We start from the raw sequence: 22,223 nt of genomic DNA on the forward strand, positions 1-22,223 counted from the left end.
AATTCACATTAGATGCCTACACACCTTAAAAGGCATCCCTGGAAAGGGAGCAGGCATTTAGAGCCAGTGACCTAGTGGGAAGTACCAGGAACAGGAGCACATCTTATTGTACAGCCCTCCCTGGGACTCCTTCCTTGTCTGCACAGCCTTGAGGAGAAGCCTTTCAGTTGCTTGGCTAGTAGCCCTTGGGATGCTCCTGCAAAAGTGGCTCCACCTTTTGCTTCAAAAAATCCACCCAGGGGGAGGCGGTCGGAGGGAGAGAGGGCTGCCTGCTCTTGACGTAGCAGCTCAGATTTTGGGTGCTGTTGTGCAGGAGAAGCAGGTTGAGGTCAGGCAGAGGTTAGTTTCCCGTGGTACCTACAAGCACCCACTAACGAGGAGCCGGGACCCGCTCCACACCTCTGGTGTGAAGCCCATGCTGGGAAGCAGCCCGGCCCTCTGGGGCTGTAGTTCTGGGAAGCAGCTGGCCGGTCCTGGACTCCAGTCCCTGGCTCCGAGGACAGCTCGTGAGTTAGATTTTGCACTGAAAGCTTGTTGGATGACACGTGCACACAGCTGCATCTGTCCCTAGGTGCACATTACACAGTCAGAAGGTGAGAGACTGAGCAAGCAGATTGAAGTATACGAATGCTAACATTGCTGTGCTTTTCTCACCAACACCACCTCACTACCATGGGCATCCCTCATTGCAGCATTCCCGCTATTAAACCATGTGGCCCAGGTGCCAGAGAGCTTGGACTCCTTCTCCTTTAACAGCTACGTCCATACAGACCTCTTATGTGTTTAGCTTATACATCTGGTTTGGAGGGAAATTATGTCTATAGAGAACCAGGGCATTGAATTAACTCAAATTCTGGGGCTAGTGTATTTTAAGACATTACTAAAGGAAGTCTCTGTAAAGCTTGGTTTTGGTAAAATCTCCTATCAGCAGAATATAAAATGTGGCAACTCCAGTGGAAAAGACAAGTATATGATAGGGTTACATGTATGCAGGAAGAGTCTGGATCTAATTATTTTCTCAATCAACATTTAATTCCCTGCTGAAATATATCATGCTTTCAGAAAGAAATTAAAACAAATAAATATTGAAAGTTTTACCCTCTTTTGCCTTCTTAGATTCTCTTTTTATACCTAAGTTTAGGTCTGAATTTCACCAACATTCTTCTGCTCTGAGACTTTTCTAATTGTGTGTGTCTCAGTGCTGTCAGGACTGCAGTTGTGTTGCAAAGAGCACTTGTAGCCAGCCTGGTGCCCACAAAGCTGAAGGAACCTCATGTCTGGGTGGTGTTTTATTCAGAAAGGAATAATATGGTTTTAGATACTTGAGAATTCTTTTTTTTTCCCCCTAAAATATCATTTTTTTTCTGATATGATATATAAAAGATGTATATAATGACTAAAAGCGAACTGTGGAAGAGGCAAAGGAATGAGTGATAAAAACATAGTTAAAGGTCTAATAATCAGATTTGTAGATAGAATGTAAAGGGGAAAAGGCTATATAAAACCACGGTGTCTTTTTGAGTGTTGCATTTTTTAGTACTGAGCTGTAAAACCAAGGTCTGTGCAAAGAAGCTAATAAATTGTGTTGCATTTAGATGGCACTTAGTATTTTTTTCTTCTCACTGATCGCTGTTGCAGGGTTATGAGTAACCCACCAGCGCTAAGGACTTGGCTATAAAAATGTTTTTTTTTTTCCTGAGGAATCGTAACTTGGACTTGGTAACCCTTGACGGGGTGCATTCATTCTGGTCTTTGCTTGGATGCTGAGCTGGTCCCCAGGCCGAGCTGGGCTTCCAGCCCTTCCCTCGCTGCCCTTGGGCCTCCTCACCTGCCCGCTGGATCCCGGGTGCCCGGTGTTTGTGTAGCACGAGAGCCTGCCAGGACCTGCGTTTTCCCTTCTGGTTATCAGTCCTTCAGGAAAGGTCCCGCTGAGCAGAGGGAGGCAGTTGTGCATGTTGGGGAAGAGGCCAAGGAAGCGCCCCGTTCCCTTCGGACACTGTTCGGAGCGATGCCCGTGGGGTGACACCCGAGTGATGCCCGTGGGGTGACACCCGACGAGTCTCCTGCTCTTCTCTGCTGCTCTCGGCTTGGGGTCTCCTCTGAGCCCCGGTGAGGTTTGAAGTCTGGCCACAAAGGGCGTTCGCCTCCTTGTTCCATCACAGCTGTCACTACGTCTTAAAAGAAAACAGAAGCGTGTCTTATTGCGACGTTAGGCCTTTGATTGCCTTCATATGATATTAATTGCAACAACAGCAACAAAAAAAGCCAGTAATTTTGAAAATGAGCTTTTGCCAAGCAAAGTAAACTTCTAGTTCTGCCTCATCTCTGGAACAGTTTGCAGAGGGTTGTTTTTTTTCACCGTTTAAATGAAGTAATGCCTAATGAATACTGTATAAAATTGTGGCTCGTGCAGAATGGAAACTAGATCTTCTCTGGAGGATCTTGGCATAGCCATGTTTTGTCTGTCCTTGCGGTGGGAGCTATCAGTGCTGGAATTGCATCGACAGGAAATAAATTGTTGCACGTCCTACCAAAGTAAGTGCAGTCTGGAGAGAGGCTCTCCCAGGGCAGAAGTGGTTGCTCTGGTGCAGGGATTAAGAGAAGGTTGGAAGTAGGACTCGGCTGTAAAAGTGGGATTTCTTGCTGAGGGATCCTAACTTGGGCTTTTATACAGGGAGCATTGCAAGGAAGAGGGCACATAAGTGAAGTTCCCAGTCTTTTGTTTGCAGCTGTAGGAATGAGATGTAGACATCCATTCCTCTGAGATGGATGCAGACCTGTCCTCCAGTTTAAAGTCAATGTGCTGCAGTGGTACGTTTTACTGAATTGCGTGGCACTTAATTCCTTTGTCCTCAATGACTCACAGTTTAGGGAGAGAGACTGAGATGATGGGAGAAGGTAATTTAATTTAAAGCCATGCACTGCCGTCTTACTGATTTATAAGCCATAATGTGCTTTTATTAAAATCTGCAGCTGATACTTGATTTTGTAAAATGTGGAAGTGCTGGCCTTTGCTTTGAAGGTCAGAGGAAATTTAAGTCATTTCTGGTATCATTGATCAAGGAATTGTTTATACGTAGGCACCAAGTTTAGGTCTTTAGGGTTCTCCTGACCTGAAGGCGATTAAAGCATTATGCTGAATAAGCAATTAACTTGATGGCTTTATACATTTCACTGCTTTAATACATTATCTATTAAACTCAGACTGTCAAATTTATTTTGTGTGTATTTAAACTTGTAAAAATGCCTGCAGTCTATTATTAGCACTTGTTTAAAACTCAAAATATTTTTAGACTAAAAGTTTCAAGCTGAATGTTTTAAAAGCTGAGTTCTTGAGTTCATCCTTAGTCATTGAACTAAGCACAGCTTGGGTCTCAGAAGTCCCCAAAAGCTGCACTACATTTGGTAAAAGCTGTGAAATTATACAGGGGCCCTCTGGATCAAGCCAGGGATAGCAGAGGAAAGGGCTCATACAGAAAAGTTCGCAAAGGGGAAGAGGAGAGAAACTCCAGAAGGGAGTGAGTGAGGGAAAGCATCAAGGGGCAGGCACAGAAGTAGCCCCGATAGAGTGTCCTTAAGGGGAGAGCAAATCCTCCCCCTCGGATGAAAACCTGGCCTGTGCCACCCAAATCTGCTCGAGTTTGTGGTGAGCGTGTGCTCTTGGTAGCCCAAATGCAATTTGGAGAAGGCAGGGGCTGCCTGATGAGGCACCTTGTGATCTGTGTCCATATTTGTCCTGTCACCCACCTCATCCGAGCCTATGTCCAAGGAAAGCATGGAAAGTGGTTTATTAGGAGGGTCACACTCTGTCTTGCGGAGGGAATTGGAAGCAGTGCCCAGAAGGGGTTAGCTCAAGTGTCTGACAGTGCTCCGTGACTCCTTTTGGGGTTTTTAGGAGCTTTGATAATTAAAACTAAACAGAAATGTATTTGTAAATCCACAGAGGCTCAAAAGCTATTTATTTTTTTCTCTCCCACTAAGCCAGAAAACAAAAAGGGAGAAATTTATGGCCATACCCAGCTTTTACCACAGCATTTGAGAAATATGTATTTTCTTGAGAAAATCTCCCTTAGTTTAAGTTTTCAGGCCCAGAGCATCTCTTGAAACTCTTGAAGCACCTTATTGCTTTCCTAGGTGCTCTGAAAAGTGAGACTGCTCTTCTGGGACTCAGACTTTCTTTGCCTTTGCATGGACTTTGTATGTGCTAGATCCATGGGAGGGTGTGCTCTGTAATGCCTTGGAAAACACTCAGTTCATTGCAAAGCGCCTTTTCTTTCAGATCTAAACCATGTTGAGCAGCATTCCTTGCATGGAAAGATAAAAGGTCCAGGCTAAGGAATACAGCTTGCAAGGGATTTTTGCACTGCAGAAGGCTATTCTGGCAGAAGGATAATTTACTGGGACTGAAGTGTATAGATTTCCACAAAAGTCTTATTGGGAAAGTTTTGTATGTCCCCAGAGAAACCTGGTCAGAAGGAGAAAAGAAAAAAAAACAAAAACACTTTAAGAAATTGCTTGTGAGAACAGGGAGACTGCATGGGATAGCTGATGGCTCGTGGGAATTGCAGCTTGCAGGCTCTGATGTAAATCAGGTGCTGGAAAAACATGCAAGAGTTTGCAGTGTCATGTTGCAGGTGCGTGTGTGTTGTTCGTAACTACTGCTCACTGGACCCTGGTTGCCCACTTGTTCCCGTCGGTAATGTGGACGCCTTGGATATTTCACTTGCTTGATGTCCTCCAGAACTTCAGTTAAAGAGTCCTTGCTGTGTGTGCTATGATTTGCCAGAAATGTTTTCTTACTCTGCAGAAGCACATCTAATCTTATACAATTGTGCAGTACAGAACAGTTGAGGTAAAAAATGGTAGGTATTTATAAAGGCACCTTGCGGAACTTTTCTCCATCAAAATCCACTTAATTATGGCCATATAGCTGATACAAAAAGCCATAAAAGCAGTCTCCTTCATTTGAAAGATTTTTGAATGTTCTCCTCAAACCTGAGCATCATTGCAGCCTGTGAGCTCCCTACTAGGTATCAGAAGCACTTAAATCTGTCGCCTGCATCACTGGCAGGTGATTGAGACATGAGAGGTAGCAGATTTGGTAGATTGTGCAAGCAAGGAACTGGGTGAATTTCCAACCCAAAGTCATCATTCTCCAGATTGCATTTAGGCCAATATTTACCATTCTTACTATGTGCTTATATTGTAGAAAGCCTGTGATGTGCCTGTGAAGCAGAACCATCTTTTCTCTCAGAAGAGAAGTCCCACAGAAGTCCCACAGAATGGCTCTTCTGCGTTTGTAGGGTTGTGAGCAGAAGGGATTGAACATGTGGCAAAATTAATAACTGGGTAGCATTCATACTTTCATCCCTAATTAAAGCCAAGTGGGTATGTGAAATACATTTCCCCAGGGCTGTGGTAGGGGAATATCCACACATGTAATTAATCTAGCTGCTGGAAGTCACAATTTCAGCACTAAAATAAAGCAGAAAGAGACACCAGTGAACAATATGGGCACACTCCAACATTCATTGAAGTCACTGGGAAACTTGTCTTTTGACTTCAAAGGATGTTGGGCTGAACCTTGCAAGATCATATTAAAACACTTAGAAGTCATTAAGCACTTATTCTTGCCACACTGCAGTAACAGAGTTAGAAAAGCTATAGGTGGATTTTAATTTAATCAACTGCTTATACTTTTAATTGCTCAGTGTTTACACAGTTGGTTGCATACAATTGGATTAGGTGGCGATTTGCCTGATGATTGATTGTGTTTCACTGCTGCTTGATGGTATAAGCTTTTATAGCCTTGTTTGTGCATATGTGTAGTCTTCTCACACACTGATACAATTCTTCTTTAAGTTATTACACATGATTTTCTGTGAGAGCAGAATTAATAACTTCTGTGTGTTTCAGTATTGTTATTTTGTAAACTCAGCATGGCCCAACCCTTGCCCCTTGGGGTGGGATTGTTGGAGGGCCTGAAGTCATCCAGCTCCCTTCCCTGGGGAGGATTAGCATCCTTTTTAGGCGATGGGAATGGGATCACACAGCTGTCCGGCTTTTGTCTGCCACCACGGCTGCCCTCTTTGGAGCTGACTGGTATTTGTTCTCGAGAACATTGTGGTACCAACCACCCCAGGCACCACTGAATTTGAACTTTGGGTACAATAGGATGCCACTGGATATCGAGAATTGGCAGAGTTTGGTAACGGGATAACGAAATCAAGAGATGGCTGGAGTCGTGAGAGTAGAGGAGGATTAAGCTTAGTTGTTCACCAGTCTCACCTGATGATTTGTGAATTGGCCTTGGTTTCAGGAGAAGTCTGTATCTTGTCAAGGGATTAGCAGAGAGCACGTGTTTGTCCTGAGCCAGATTAGATGGTGTCATGAGAAGACCAGTTAGTGCATGTCCCCTCCACGTCTGGAAGGTGCCATTTAAATTGTGTTACATCTAAATTACTTGTTGTACTTCGGAGGCTGTGTTCAGAGAAGACAACTAAGCATAATTCAGGTTGCAAGTCAAAGCTAATGATTTGGCCCATTTGAAGATTTGTCATAGCTACTTAAGGTACTTATTTACCCTCTGCAGTTTCATCTGTGTTGAATTCACATGAAATGTTTTAAGAAGCTTCAATTTAAAGGCAGTGGTTGCCTATGGAAAGGTAGAGTGTTTGCCATGTCTTTTTTCTGCTTGGATTGGGTTTTGGAAGTCTAGACAGAGCAGAGCACAATCAGCATTTCATCTTTTCACAGAAAAGGGGCCTCAGGCTTTGTGGGTTGTGGCAAATGGTATGAGTTTTGTGGCTTGGGCTCAAAGAACAAGAAAAGGCAATCAATAATGGAGATTCACCCCATAAAACAAATAACGCGGCACAATTCAATGCATCTGGGAGCTCGTTTATAAGAAAGCCTAGAATGCAGCAATTAGAGAAACTGAAAACACTTGCTGTATTTCCTGGAAGCGTTGCTGCCCTGACTGTAGGGAGAGGTACAAATTCTGCTTTTGGATGCATGCTGGAAGATGTTTTTTCTTCTCTGTGTGTTTTTAGCCTTGCTTTATAGCTCCATCAGCACATTTAGCCGTTCATTGATTTCAGTGATGCTGAAAACAAAAAGGGCATGATGAAGTTTTTCTTATTTTATTTAATGGATTAATTAGCTAATTAGAGGTGCCCTCTAAGTCTAGGGTTTAGAAGCCTCCCAAGATAATGCCTCACTCTTTCCTTCAAATTTCTGCAGCACTAATGATAACCCTAACTTATTATATCTTTTAAGAAAGCATTTGGATTTATTGAGCAATATTAGGTTTTACAGCTGTAGCAAATGTGCCAACGACTGCCAATGAGTTGTGGAACCAGAAGAATGTCTAATTTTTGGCTGTTTCTTTTTAATCTTATGACTCACTTTAGTGTAACGTTCTTTTTCCTGCTTGACACCAAGGAAAACAGGAGGGAACGGGTAACCTGCTTCCTGTCTGCAGTGTTGCTGTAATATGGCTTCTTGATGGCTTTATGTATATAAAAATTGATTTAAATGTCCATGGGTGTCTTTTACACTTTATTTATTTTATTTTTTTTACAGAGAAGAGTCAAAGACGTGATATCTCCAATTGTGTTTGAAGCTGCGTACAGCCTTGGAGAACATGTGATAGAAAAAGGGAGGGAGGAGAAGGAACTGCCAGCCCTCAAGCCCGTTCTCCGCTGGAAGAAGGGAGAGAAGATAGCGCAAAGGAACCAGGTCAGCTTTGCACTGTATTAATCTGCACATCTGTCTTGACCTCACTGATATAGGTATTAAGAGTTCATGAGAAGAGGTGGTCATGTTGAGGGGAAAAAATGTTTGTGGTCATTTGAAGGAAAGACTAGTTTGAGCTCAGACTTTGGAGACGCAGATGCAGAAGGCACCTGCGGCCCTGGCACCTGCTGTCATGCTGTGCAACATCATCCATCTGTAAGGCTCAAAACTCCTTAGAGAAATCCATTTTCTTCACTCCATGGCTTGCCACGGTGCCTGCTCATCAGCATTGCAGCATAATTTAGCTTGTAGGGGACTTTCAGAGACCAATTCTGTGCTCAAGGCAAAGCAGGGCCAGCCTTGAATTAGATCAAGTTACTCATGGTCATATCCAGTCAAGTTTGCTTTGTAAAATGTGCTTGTAGAGTTATGATTTGGTATTGCTTGTGAATGTGAAACGTTTTTTCTTGCCTTCTCGCATTGCCTTTTTTTTTTTTTTTTTTTTTTCTTTCTCCCGTTCTCTTAAATCCTGAAAAGCTGTCCTGAAGCTTTTTAAAGTGGATTGTGAGATCTAGGTTTTAGCCTTGGGAAGTTTATTGTCAGCAATATAATAAGTGATGCTTTGATCACCTTCTATATTTCTTTCTGATGTCAATCATAAGGAACCATCACCACTTGTTCTGTGGAAGTCTGAAAGCTACTGTAAAAAAAATAGCTAAGAGAGATTGCTTAAAAATATCTCTTGTTTAAAGAGATTTGCCTCATCATGCACCCAGGTATTTTGCATTGTATTTGGCTATAATCCTTAAAGAAATGATTATTTATGAGAATATGCCTTGTTTTTGCAGATGAATGAATAATATTTGAATGCAGCAATTACCTTTTTTTAGAGGAATTTGTGTGGCCATTAATTATTTAAATGTTATATTGTTGGAGAAATTATGGTAATTCATATAATCACGTATTCATGTAGCAAATTTTGAAACTTGTTCAATGCAGTGTGAATCTGGGTGCTTTACCACCAGATTTAAGCTTAAAAAAAAAGTCCTATTTAACCCCGCAGGCATATTCTCAGGTCAATATTAAAATTCCTAAATGCTGAGATTATGAAAAGAAACAAAAATATGTTGGGAATATCCCTGCCTTATTTTCTTGTGTAATGTGGATGAGCAGGAGCCAGTGTAACAATCCCCTTCCATTTGCTTTCCAGATGTTGCTCACTTAGCTCTGTGAGAGAAGGGTTTTGACGTGGGGTGTGACTGGAAGCCTTTTTCAGCCAGGGAAGTGGGCAGAGTTTCAGATTTACTGTGGCAGTCATGATGATAAAGCCCCGTCGGCGCAGCCTCGAGGCGTAGTTCTCCAAGGCTTGTTTCCTGGGAAAATCATTACTTGGCGTCGTCTTTCAGGCTTCTTGTCATGTTGCAAGTAGAAAGTATTTTTAAAGACCAAGAGCCACAGAAGCAAAGTTTTATGGAATAAACTTTACATTTTCAAAGAACCTAGCTATTCTTTGATGATAGCTTGGCATCCAATTCAAGACGATTTTAGTGGGCTCTCTTTTCACAGATGAGTCCCGAGCACTCTCTGAACATCAGCTTGGGATAGCATTACAGTGGATACTCATTAAGAGTAGTGTAGATATCACATGTCCCTTGTGTCTCCATGACTGTTTATTGAAAGAGGCTGCTTGTGTTCCCAAGTGAACTATCAAAATATGAGAAATGATTGGAGCTTCTGATAGTTCTGAGTAAATGGCTCTTAGCTGAAATATCCTGTGAAAAATACACAGTTTAAGCGAGACTTTATTACGCACTTTTAACAGAGAAAAGGGGCTCTAATGCCTCAAAAGGAAGTAATAATATAATTAAACTGGCCTCAGAGATTCTTTGGCCCAGGTACAGTACCAATTGACCTCTCACTGACTTACTTATTTTCTTGGTTCTTGTATGTGCTTACCAGAAACTGTGGTTGCTATAGTTTGGTATAATTATTTGTGAGAACAAACACAGATACTTAAGGGTCATGGGTACAAGTCTGTGGAAACATATCTCTGCGACTTGTACGATGTTGGGTGGAGGCTGGCTCTGTGGAGAAGATGACAGCTTTCCATGTTGCACATGGCCAGCCAGCTCGCTCCTGCTCAGACAGAAAATCTCCAACGGGTCAAGATTGGGTGGGGAAACAAAGATTCTGCTTTTTTCTGTGTGTCACTATTATGAACTTTAAAACTTCCCACCCTGAAGATGACTTTCCATTAGCTTCCTTGTTGCCTCCCAAATCCAGTTGCTACCTCCGTTCTCTGGAAAAAAATAATAAATCTTCTTACTTCAGGGAAATTAATGTGTATTTAGAACTTTGTTTGGTTTAGCTCGTCATAAGAGTTTTGTACTATAACATTTATTTTTGTATACTCACTGTATAAATAAATGTCAACTATGAAAGAGAAAGATCTGCCAAATACAGTGGGGATTTGTTCTGGTAATATCCAGTAATATAACTTAGAGGTCAAAATGTAATATGCTAGAATTCGGTCTGTTTTAAATACCGTAATAAAATCACCTGCTGCTATGTGGATCGAGGCACCCTGTTGGTGTAGGAAAATATTCACAGTAGAGTAATTGCCTCAGCGTCCTCAGGAACAGTCTATCATAAAAGTGCTTTTAAGTTGCAAGAAGAGGCAGACGTTGAGGACGTGCTGTTCCCAACTGTACCAGTGATTCGCAGTGAGAGCTTGGGTGCAGTGCTGCTCCTCTGGGTGAGTGAAGCTAAGATTTTTCTAAGATAAAGTAAGCTCCACCTTTCTAAAGCAAAGGACATTTTTGGAAATAGTTGTGCTTGAAAAGTCGGTTAAGTATTTGCACATCAATATGTAAGCTTAGCTGACAGGTATGATAAAGTACAGGAGGATTTTTGTGAAGCTGAATTATGAAGACCTTTGGTATTTTTAGTTCTCTGCACAAATAATATTATTCTTTGTTTTAAAACATCTCTCCCTGCCCCATGACACACACGTCATACTAAGGATGAGGCAATGGCAGAAAAAGACTGAAATGTTGTGCTTCTACATACCATGTAGAAACACAGGTGGTCCAGGTTTGTTGGGTGCCTTCTCCAGGGCATAGAGCTCCCCATGTTGGGTCTCCTTGGGTAAGTTAATGGTGCCTGGGGACATGTCTAGATGCCAGAGTGACATACCCCATCCTGGGAAACCTCTGGGATGGTTCTTGGCATGGTTCTGGTTTGGTCTGAGTATTGCAAACTCCTCCCAGGCATGGATCAAGAGTTAGGAGGCTCAAAGGGTCTTTCCCATTTTGCACACTTCCACCCTGGCTTAGAGGCCAGTTTAATTGGCCAGAAGGCATGTGCCTTAGTGCCTTACTGTGCCTGTAAATAACCAGATAGGTGGAAGAAGCAAAGTTTAATTAAGTGTCTTATTCCCAGCCACCCAAGAAAGCTTGGGAAGAAAACAGGAATGAGTCTAATTACTATTGTTCCAGATGAAACTTCTTGCTGCTGGACTTTCCATCTTGGCGAGGCTTCCAAATTCTCTCCTATGTTTATTCATTCAGCACCACCCATCCTGCTTAATTGCAGCTTTTTTCCCTCTGTTTGTAGTGGGTTTGCTAGAAGAGATGAGATCCGCTCTTCCCTCTGCCATCCCTTTGGTGGTGTCCATCTTTGCTCTGGACACATTTGGTTAGAGGCAGTGTTGAACTGGCAGGGACTGGGTGCCCTTTGTGCCAGGAAATTCGAGAAGATCCCACCCTGAGCATGTCCTGGATTCGGCTGAGTCCTGCATTTGCCTCCTCTTTTCTTGAATGGAAATGAAGAGGAATGATTTATGACCCTGGAAGAGATCCAGAAGTGCACTAGGACGGCAGGTGTCCAGATGTGTTGTACCTCTGAAATGTTTAGAATTAGCAAATTTGTTTAAGTAAGAATTAGTGGCAAACAGTGCCTCTGATGCTGTATTTCTTTTGTGTGTGTGTGTGTGCAGGCTCATTCTTGAGCAGTGACAGGCTTGGCCAGTAAATGCCCATTTTTTTCATGAGGACTTGAAAGTTGAGGAAAAACAACATAACTGGTTATGCATAAGATATGTTTAATCCGTATGTTTATATCTGTGGGCTACCTGAAAAACAATAGCTGATATCACATGCTAATTAATGTGTGTGTGTACATGTATATGTGTATACCTATGCATATATGTGTATATGTATATGTGTATACCTATGCATATATGTAATTGTATGCGCCTTTATGTGAAGGGTATGCACATATGCCAGTGTAAGGCCAGACTAAAAGATCATCTTATATAAATGTGGCAGAAGTTGAATTCGATGATTTAAAGTAAACTAAATTTGCTCCTTGAAATAAGGAGGCTGAGAAAAGAGAGATGATCACATGCACATTACAGAATGAGCCCTACCTCCAAATGCTTTGGGATAATTTCTGCACCTCAGAATGACAGCCTGAATATCATTTTTAAGCTAATCTGTGGATTAGCTCGGGTAGAAAAAGCAGAAATGTACACGTGGAGTTATAAGAGAAAATTGGAAGAAATGTAAAAAGCAAATCAGTCAAGCAACTGGCTTAGGAGAGCAGACCTCATCAGTTTGTATTTTCACAGCAACTGTATGCAGTGGCCTTAAACTGGAATGTTTAACGTTTTGAGAACACACACCATGATAGTTCCCTGAAGTTCCTTCGTCTAAGAGCACTTCTGGGCCACAAAAGGCTTGTCAGTCCAGAGCAATGTTCATAAATACAAAACCACTTAAATACAGGTGGATTTCAGGAGGGGACTTGCATATAGTCTTCTGGTTCTGAGTGAACTAAAAGGAGCTATGAATTGCCTGCCCACTTTTTATGAAGCTTTTTCTGTGTTTCCAGGTGTCAAAACAGTTGCCACATTTATTTATCATTCATCATTGCTATTATGTTTTTGTATTTTAATTGCATATTTGGAGAATGAGTAATAAAAGATTTGACCCCTATGTTAAAATATTTAAGGGTGAAAGCATCATGAGTAAAAAAGATTCATCTTGCACAGTTCCAGCTCTAGCAGTAGAGTAGATATTGTAATGGGGAATGTTTCTGAAAATCATTAGAAATCTCTCCTGAGAGTATATAATTGAATTATTTTTAGTCATCCAGAATTAAATGGGAGACTGTTGAAGACAAGACAGGAACGTATATTGTGAGGTATGCTCAGAAATCCATCCTATAATGGTAGTGGGAGATGGAGCAATTAACCCAAGAGATCGTTCCCATATATTGTTCCATAGATTTATAAGGTCTGAAGTCTTGTAAAATGAGAACACTATTTGAATGATTTGAACTGTTCATGGCTTAAAAAAGAAAAAATTGCCTCAGCCTGAAAAGTGAGTCAGACTAGAAATCTAATAGAGCTGTGAAAGACTGGGGGCATATTTCTGTTGCCACCAACTGTATCCATATTCACCCCAGGAGAATATGAGGACAAAAGATTGCGTTGTTAAATCCATCCACTGCTGTGCGGAATTGCTGATGTACATACGCGAATAGCTGATTTACATACGCTTATTGATTTCTGCTTGTTCTCAATGGCTAACAGGTTTCATTCCTGATCTTTTCCACGCAGATGATTTCCCTTGGGAATTCCCGCTCCTCTTACATTTGAATGTTCTCCCTCTTTCTTGTTGTGGTGCCCATCAGGCCCACGTTTTATCACTTACTGAAAGGCACAGATAGGCTACAGCCGAGCTGGAGGAGAAGGGATTGCACTGGACCTTAGGTGACGCTTGCCCTGTGGGGAGGTGGTAGTCAGGCCTTAGGCTGAGAGTTTTCCACTCTGTTGAGTGGATTGATTTCCCTCTGGCCTTCTCCGCTTAAAGCAATACATGCTTCCCTCTCACTAGTTGAATAAAATAATTATTACTGGCCAGTTCCTGCTTTCTTATGCTAGTGTGCTGTGAATGAACAGCTGTTTTCTTGATGAGTAGACTTGCTGCCATGAAGTTTGCATGGAGTTGAGGTTGCTCCTTGCTTGTCTCAGTCACGCTCACCGTTGCAGTCCTGGCTTTACTGGTAGGATTCTCCTGCAGGCTAATGGCTCCCATGCTGTTCCTTCCTTTGCCATGCATTTGCTCCGGCCTTCACTGGGGATATTGCGTAAATAATCTGGTCTTATTTCAGCCAGCACATCTGATGAAATCCTGGAAAGGTTTTGGGTATATTAATTGCTTTTCTAGAGGGAATTTAAATCAGCCTTTTAGTACTTGGCTCAGCAGGATCTTTGAATGGATTTTTTCCATCAGTTGTATAGTGAAACATAGGATGATGTGTAGGTAAATGCAGTAACTATTTCTTTATCTGAGCTCAATAGGTGTTCAGTGTCTGTAGGCAATAGCTTTGTTTTGCAGATAACTTGAAATTTAAAGCCCAAATAAATTATAAAGGATATAAAAATCAATCTCCTCTGTCCGGTTAGGTACTTTAATATGTAAGCATTCTACAAATAATATGTATGTATTCTACAAATCTGTAGAATTGTAAAAGAGTTTTTTGGTTTATTTTCCTAGAAAAGGTAGTGAGATTTGCTAACGACTCTACATTTTCAAAAATTTGATCATATATTGTGGTCCTAAATAAGGACCCAGGAACCTAACTTCACCAGATAGTGTTGGAGTAGCCATAGCATCAAGGTCTAAACAGCAAAGAATGATTTAACTAATAAACTCTTTTTCTACATCCTTTAAATGTGCCTTTTTTCCCATGGTTTAATTGCAAAATCATCCTTACGCGTACCATAGAGTATAGTGGCAATTTACATGAAATCAGTGTAGAAGTTGGAATACTATACTCTTAATCCAGATCATATTGAGATCATATCGAGAGAGGCAGCCCTGCTACATTTTATCTTTTGAGATGCACTCTTAACTATCTAACTATCTATGGATTGTATGGATTGGTGTGCTCCTTCAAGCCTGATGCAGATGAAATCTAATTGGTCACTACTTTTGTTGTTGTTGTTGTTCCCCAAACCAGAAAAGGACACGTCCTAAAGAATTCTTTCAGAAATCTGGTCCCTCAACTGTCTCTTGTCCTTTTCATGTGAAAGGATGGAAGCAATTCTTGCTGAAACACAATACTGGAAACTTTGCAAGGTCTTGATTGCGTGCTTTGGCTAAGACCTGAAATTTCTGTGTGATTCTCTGAATTTGGGGTGGTTAAATATCTTGAGATACTTTTTTCTCTTTCTTTTGTTTATTAGATGATTTCCAGTATTTTCTGTGCACAGGATTGCTGTCAACATAGCCTTTTTCAGTTTCTCTGTTTCTAGTTCCCTTCCCTGCTCCCAGAAACATTATGTTTTTAATTTTAGATAGTCATTGGAAGGAACTGAACTAAACTAGAGAGTCAGGTTTGAACCTCCAGATTGGTTCCTCTGAGTAGGCAGCTAAAGCTATTAGGCTCAAGTTGGTCTCTGACATGTGTGTTTTTTTTCTAGCTTCACAGTAGTCCAGGATCAGCAAGAAGGAATAGCAGAATATCCTTACCCACCTGCTTAGGATGTTTTAGGATACAGGAACTACGGATTCAACCACTGATTCCTTCCTGAGGCAGATGATTATGGATGGACATGCACGTGGCTTGTACCACAAAATGCGGAATGCAACCTTTTGCTGTTTTTCAAGAGATGGACTGGACACGAAGGCACTTGCTATGAGGCCCTGAGCTGAGTGCCTGTCTAGTTGCATCCTCCTCCTCAGCTAGTTCTAGATCTCTTCTTGGTGTCTGTTGTGTACAAATAAACCTGTTCACTCTTTATAGTTAGTGTCTTTTCAATTAGACTCTCTGAATTGCCCTGTAAAGGACTTTGGCAACATAATATGCATCCATATCTTCTGACCGTTAAGGATGCATCTGCCACAGTTTCTGCCCAGAAGAGCTGTCAGGAGGAATTTGAGGAAACTGCGTGTTTGTCCAGGATGTGTGGTGACCTGGTAGGAAGTTCTACAGGGCAGTTCTCAGGAGCTGCCAGGTCCTACACAACAAAAGAGAGTGCAGAGAAAAATCACAGATCCTAAAAATACTGGATTTACCTTGCTGTGCTGTAGATCTAGTGATGCCATGATATCTGATGAGCTCATTTAGCATGTGCCGTCATTAGCTGGCATTGGTTCTCTGCTTGTGCTGTGAACATAGTGTGTCCTAAAAGCATCGGGATTATCATCTTTGCGCTAATGAGCACACAAGCTCACTATCAGGTTTGTCTCACAGAAATGCCAGACAGAAGTACTGTGGCCTTGATATAAAAATGCAGTTGTATTTATCCTCCTGTGCTCTAAACAACAAGCAAATGACCAGCTGGTGGTTTCTGGCCTAGAGAGATCCCAGCCCAAACAGGCCAAGTAAAGGTATAATAGGAGAATATATGGATGATATTCACAAATGTTGTGATGACAATGTGCTTGCTCGGTAATTCTTTAGGAGGGATTTGGACATACCAGAAATTGGTCAACCAGAAAGGCAGATGAAGACGTCTTTGTGGAGTGGAGCAGGGAGGGGCCAACACAGTGCAAGAGAAAATCAAGAAAGCAGATTGAGTTGGCTCCATAAAGTGACGTGGTTAAGGCTCTAGCAAGCACACAAGAAAGGTGGGATGCAGTCACGGCATTGTCTGGTCAGTCCAGGGAAATGGTGCCAAATGGCAAAATAATCCAGAGTTACCATCAACTAGGAATCTCAGTTGACAACCAGTTCCAGCAGTCTTGAGAGCATCCTGAACACTGGGAAATTCTGGATGGGACTGGAAATCCTTTCTCCCCCAAACCTGAATGAGCTCAAGAGCCTTTAACTCAGTGTTGCAGAGGAACATGATCTGCTCTAGCACAAGAAATTCCTAATGGCTTTCAAAGTAGTTTGTGCTGTAGTGCGTGATGTAGTGGAAGAGATATGTGCTTAGTAGTTTCAGGAAACAAAGTGTTTCGTCATTCCTGATGAGCTATAGGTTTAGAAACAAAATTCCAGAATTATTAGGTAGTTCCTTAAATGTATTTAGAGTACTTAAATCTTTTAAAAGTGTAGGTCATATCTTTGATTGACCTGTTCACTTTGCCAAGATTTCTGCAATGCAAACAGGGAAATTGTCAGGCAAGGATATTTCTACAGTTTATTTTTCTTTCTCCTGTGAAGGTCAAACAGTCTTTCCTATATATATCTGCTCTAGCTCTTGAGGATTAATTCTGAGGACTTTCAGAGCATATCTCTGAAATATTCCACATTTTGAGAGTGATTCCCTTGTCATCTCTTGTCTAGGGACTGGCTTGTCTCATGATAATTAACCTTTGGTGTAGTAATCTTTATTAAGGAGAAAATTTAAATCCAGCCCTTGAATTTAAATCCTCAACAATTTCCACTTTTGAAATTCTGAGAAAGCAAAAGGTAGAAAAGGAAAATGAGTCATCAGAGTAACTAGCCCTAGATGAACTGCCCACCACCTGACTTTCTTCAGTCTTTCATCTTTTTGGAAATTTTTGCTACTTACCTCGTAGTTTGAAATCTGCTTGTCCAACACTAAGCAGCTTCCTAAAAGTCTATGTCTGTTTCAAAATTTTAGACAGCACAGAAAATATAAAGCTGTCTATCTCCTTTGGGGAGGATCTCCTTAGTGAGACAAAGACTAGAAATCTCTATGTAGACTCAAAGTCTTTCTCTAGTGCTGATACAGTTGGGCAGAGCTATTCAAGCACGTTATCTCTGTTTGTCCTCTTTCCCCTGAGGCTCTGCAACACTGAACTTTGTCTGCAGCCTGTAGAGGTTTGCTGTCTCTTCACCTTTACACTTGGAATTTATTTAATTTGGAGAAAAGTGTCACGGAAATATTACTTTGTGGGAAGGAATATTCATGCTAAAGGAAGAGACTTGTGAAGTGTCAGGTTTCCTAGGTGAGGAGTTTCTGTGACTCTCATTTGGGGTATTTTTCCTCTGATTATTTAATAAACTAAAAAGCATTGCATGTCTGCAAGAATGAACCCTGCAACCTAAAAAGTCTAGTCAGCTGTGCAGAAGGGTGTTTGTCCCTGTTCTCAAAAGCAGCAGTGGGGAGAGGGTGGGTAAGTAACCATGTTGTTGACAGAATTTGGGTTTCCTGGATACCACAAATATATTCCTGCCATCCTATCTCACTTTATGATAGTCATAGATATTTGCTTAGGCTTATGTAGATGTCACACATATTCCCTTTCTGTCAACGTCCTTCTGCTGCTTAAATGTTCGACTCATGATATATCTGCATTTTTCAGATCCTAGTCGTATCAGTCCATTTAGTTTTGGAAATGGTGGTCTTTTCTAGAGTTCATGAGTTTGGCAGCAGTTCTGTTGTTTAGGTTATCATTGGTGTGTTGTAGTTGTTAGTATTTTTCTGTTGCTTATAGGAGACCTGAAATGTTTCCTAGTACATAAACAATCTAAACAAATAATTTAAATCTTTATTCTAGGCCAGAAAATCTGCTTGGTTCATGAGTTCCTCTAATTTCTTGAACAGTTTCTTATTTTCTCTTCTACTTTATGTGTTGGAGTCGGATATAAGAGTGCCAGAAATACTGTGTGAGATTCCCATTCTTGTCAGATGGGAAGCAGGAATGGACTGAGGAAAATCTCCAAGAGAGTCTGATTTTGGTGAACCTTCTTTTCAATAATCACAGAAGAAAGAGATTTTGATAAAGATGTGATTTGGCTGCTTTTGAATTTCCTTAACATTCTCACCATACATTTACATATCACAACTTACACAATTCTTTCATTTCATCCAAACATGTTGCTGCTTTAAGATTTTTTTTAAGAACTTTGATCATATCCTTTGCATGCTGTAACAGTACTTTTCTGTCTTTTTCACAGACTGTTTTTGAGAGGAACTGTCAGTCTGATGACTGTGCTGCTGATTTGAAACTTCAGGGTAAATTACTGCTGTCTAGGTGAGTGGATTTTTTTTTTTTTTATTTCTTACCTTCTTTGATTTTAAGAAAGAAGCTTTGAAAATCCAAAATCCAAATAGAGACTTCTTATGGCCTATTTCAGATTAGAACAATGATGTTGATTATATCATCTTTAGTGGAATAATGTGTAGAGAATGTACATAAAATCCCCTTGGTGGTAGACTCAATGCACCCAAAAAGTAAGATACAAAGACAAAACTCAAGAAGAAAGCAAGCACAGAGGATGGAGGCAGAGAAAGTAAAGAAATATACTTAAGTCAGTTCCCGATCTGCTAAACTGTGCCAATTTTCAGAGACAGTAAAACACCATTTGTGGCATGGTAAGTGCCAAACTGAGTGTGGCAAAGCACTTTCATTCAGAAGAAAAAAGGACACATACAAAAACAAAATAAGTAACAACTCAGAATATGGTAAGGTTTTATTTTATTTCTGAATTGTCTGATTTTGCTAACTCTCCTGGGAAATAAACTGCTTTCCTTTGCCAGTTCCTTTCTGTTAATAACTTGGATGTGTGTGTATATATGTGTGTGTCATTTCACTTTCTTCTGGGATACTAAACCTCATTAAGTAGACAAGATGTATTTTGTCTCTTTTGACCAATGATCCTAGGAAAACGCCTATACTTTGTCAGGATGTAGATTTTTTCAATTTCTGAATAGATGGGGCTAAAGGTGACCTTCACACATCACTTCTGTTTCCTTTTTCTCCAGCTTGTTAAGCACGTTTTTAGAAATGTAAATGCTGATGCCAGTTATTTAATTGTGTGTCAGCAGTTTAGCTCTGTGATACAGATCCTTTTTGTGAAACACTTCGCTTTCAGGTCAGGTAAGAGAGAAGAACCTGCTCTGTTTTAGGGGAAAGAAAAAAAAAAGTTAGAGCCTGCAGATATACACAGGTCTTAAGTAGTGTGCCTCAGTTTTAGTTGAAGATGAAACTGATTCAAAGTCAAATCCGAGAAGTTATGGACTTCTCCAGACACTACGGAAGTCAACAGGAATGTTTCACTGCATTGCCTGGGATCTAGATTAGGTCTCAGGTTCTGGAGTCCAAGATTCAGCTGTGATTAGTCTGGATTTTTGACCTTTGGCTAGAGGTTAGTGGTGAGTAAAGTGTATTAAAAGTGGAATTGGAGACATGTCTGTGCAGACTGGGAGAACAAATGAGGGATTTGGACCTGCAGGTAAGGAAGACTCAATAAAAAGTAAGGGTCGGGCTCTAAAACTTACTGTCAGTCAGCGCACAGTAATCCCAGCAGTAAGAGCTGTGTTGAGTGACTGGAGCATTAGACTATTTACTTTTACAGCAGTTATTTATGTTATCATGGCAATTTAAAGTCCCTGACTGTCAAAGCAGCGTCGTTATTCAAATACAATACAACGCTCCTATAGCAAAATGTTGAGCAAAAACACTCAATCTTTTTTTTTTTTTTATTCAGTGACGTTCTGAAGTCCTGTATGAGATAAACAGGATGTCATCAAATCATTAAAGTCTATAATGAATGAGTTCCCTTTAGGTAAAGGAGCGTGTCAGCTTTAGTTGAAACCTAACAGATCGGGTATGTCTAAAGAAAACAATGATTTTTTTTGTCTATAAAAACACAGAAGTGTTGCTACTCTTACTAGTGCCTGGCTTGGATTTATTAATAGGCAAATGAGTGCCATTAGCATCAGAGTGCAGAGATCAGCTTAGGAGTGGGACAGAGGAGGCTCATGGAGTATGTGGGGCACCTAGTGAAGGCCGGGGCAGGAGAAACTGGAGGGGCAGAAGACAGGGAGATCATCTTTCCAGTCGTGTCTCTCTTCAAATCCAACTTCCTTAATAATCACGTGAGGTTTTGGCACCACAAGGTACGCAGGCTGACCTCATGGCCTCACCATTGAAGAATCTCAATCGTTAAACCTTGTGGCCATCATTGGAGAGAGCAAAATCTGGTCCCATTTGTGCAGTAATTAAAAAAAAAATGTGGCCCATTAAAAAAAAAAAAATGATTTAAGGAAGAGAAGACTTAAAAGTATCTTAGCATAAAAAAAGAGTCTGTTATGTGTTGCATATTGGTAACTCTAATGTCACAATCCAAAACCATAAGAGATCTGTGAATAAAATATTTTGCAATAGGATTTATTTTTATAGCCATAGCCTTTGGGACTGGCAAGCAATAGGTTTGCTTGCCAGCAAAACAATACTGAAAAGCAAAATGCAATTAAGAGTGTTCTGTTAGCTATTATTTTCAAATATGTTTTTTAATATTAAAAATACCTTTATTACATGCCATGCTTGACTTGAGTGCTTTAGTCTTTTTGTTTCCCAGCACAGCAAATGTCTTTTCCATTAGGATTATGTAGTAAATAGCACATTTTTATTGAACCTCCCCATAGCTACTTGTTGAGAACCTGAAATGCATCTGTTTCCTCATGATGTGTTGAATGAGTATCTGAGGTCTGTGTTTTGTGGCAAGTCTGACTTTTCTAACTTTGCAAATCTCCTCATGTTATTTCTGTGGGAGAAAAGCACTGTGGTCTTTGAAAAAGGACCTAAAACTGTGAGTAGCAGAGTAGACAGGAACACCCATCTTATCTGTGATATTAAATCAGGCTCTGGTCTGTTACCTCTCCATCTGATGGACATTTGGGCATCTATCTACAAAGGTAATAGCAGATACCAAGCCTTGCTGGAACGCTAATGGTAACTCAATGAAAACCACAAGGCAGGTGTTTAAATAATTGTAAGAGTGTTTGGGAAAAAAAAAATAAAAAATCAGACTTTCTTTCAGCTATAACAAACAAACCGGCTAAAAGACCAGGGGAGAATGGGTGATGGCTTCCTTAGGAGATGAAGCTAGAGAGGAAATCCTGCATGACTGTGTAAATATAGTGACAGCCTGTGTCCTGCAATGAGTCGAACAGCTTTACAGAAAACAAATAGTGCAAGAAGAAAAACCATGTTGTGGCCTTCCATGTAGCTGCTGTATTCCTGTGTGAGTGAAGCGAGCTGTCTGCATGTTATGTAAGCTGGTTCATAAAGACAAAACTGTGAGCCTCCTTGGAGAGAAAATGCCATAATAAATGTTACTATTCCTGAGAAGGCTCCAAGAGGAAGCCTGGGTCTCGTATGTTTATGTGACATATGTGTATCCTTCATCTGTCATTGGAAATAGGATTACTCACCTATTGGACTGCTTATGCTTGAATGCTTGGCTGTTTCGAATATGTAAGTTATTATTGTATTGGTTTTAGAGGATCCTTAACAGACATCTTTTGTTACCGACTCAAACTGAGCTTCTTCCCCTGCAGACTGATGGGGGTTCTTGTATATATCACTGCAAATGGTGTTGGGGTTGTTAGGGTTGTTAGGCTGAACAAAAGTCAGAGAGGTCCAAAAGGCGACAGGTGAAATTTGCAGACTTTCAAGTTTTGCAAATTGTTTTGCATTGAAGCCAAAGCTTTCAAGAGCTTATTGTGAAATGGAATTTTTGAGAAGCGTTCTTTCTTCAATTGAAAGGTCAGG

At 40.8% G+C, this 22,223-nt stretch overlaps 1 protein-coding gene across 1 annotated transcript in view; it reads left to right on the forward strand.

Moving 5' to 3' along the window:
* The window catches only part of ITGA9 (integrin subunit alpha 9), a 195,351-nt gene that overhangs the window by 95,227 nt on the left and 77,901 nt on the right, over positions 1-22,223 (forward strand). Inside the window, exons 16-17 of the mRNA XM_026052323.1 lie at positions 7,585-7,740; positions 18,622-18,698. Coding sequence (XP_025908108.1) covers positions 7,585-7,740; positions 18,622-18,698 — 233 coding nt within the window. The remainder of the gene's footprint in view (positions 1-7,584; positions 7,741-18,621; positions 18,699-22,223) is intronic.

This window comes from Nothoprocta perdicaria, unplaced genomic scaffold, assembly GCF_003342845.1.
Source record: "Nothoprocta perdicaria isolate Ctin4 unplaced genomic scaffold, notPer1 scaffold_87, whole genome shotgun sequence".
NCBI classification, from domain to species: Eukaryota; Metazoa; Chordata; class Aves; order Tinamiformes; family Tinamidae; genus Nothoprocta; species Nothoprocta perdicaria.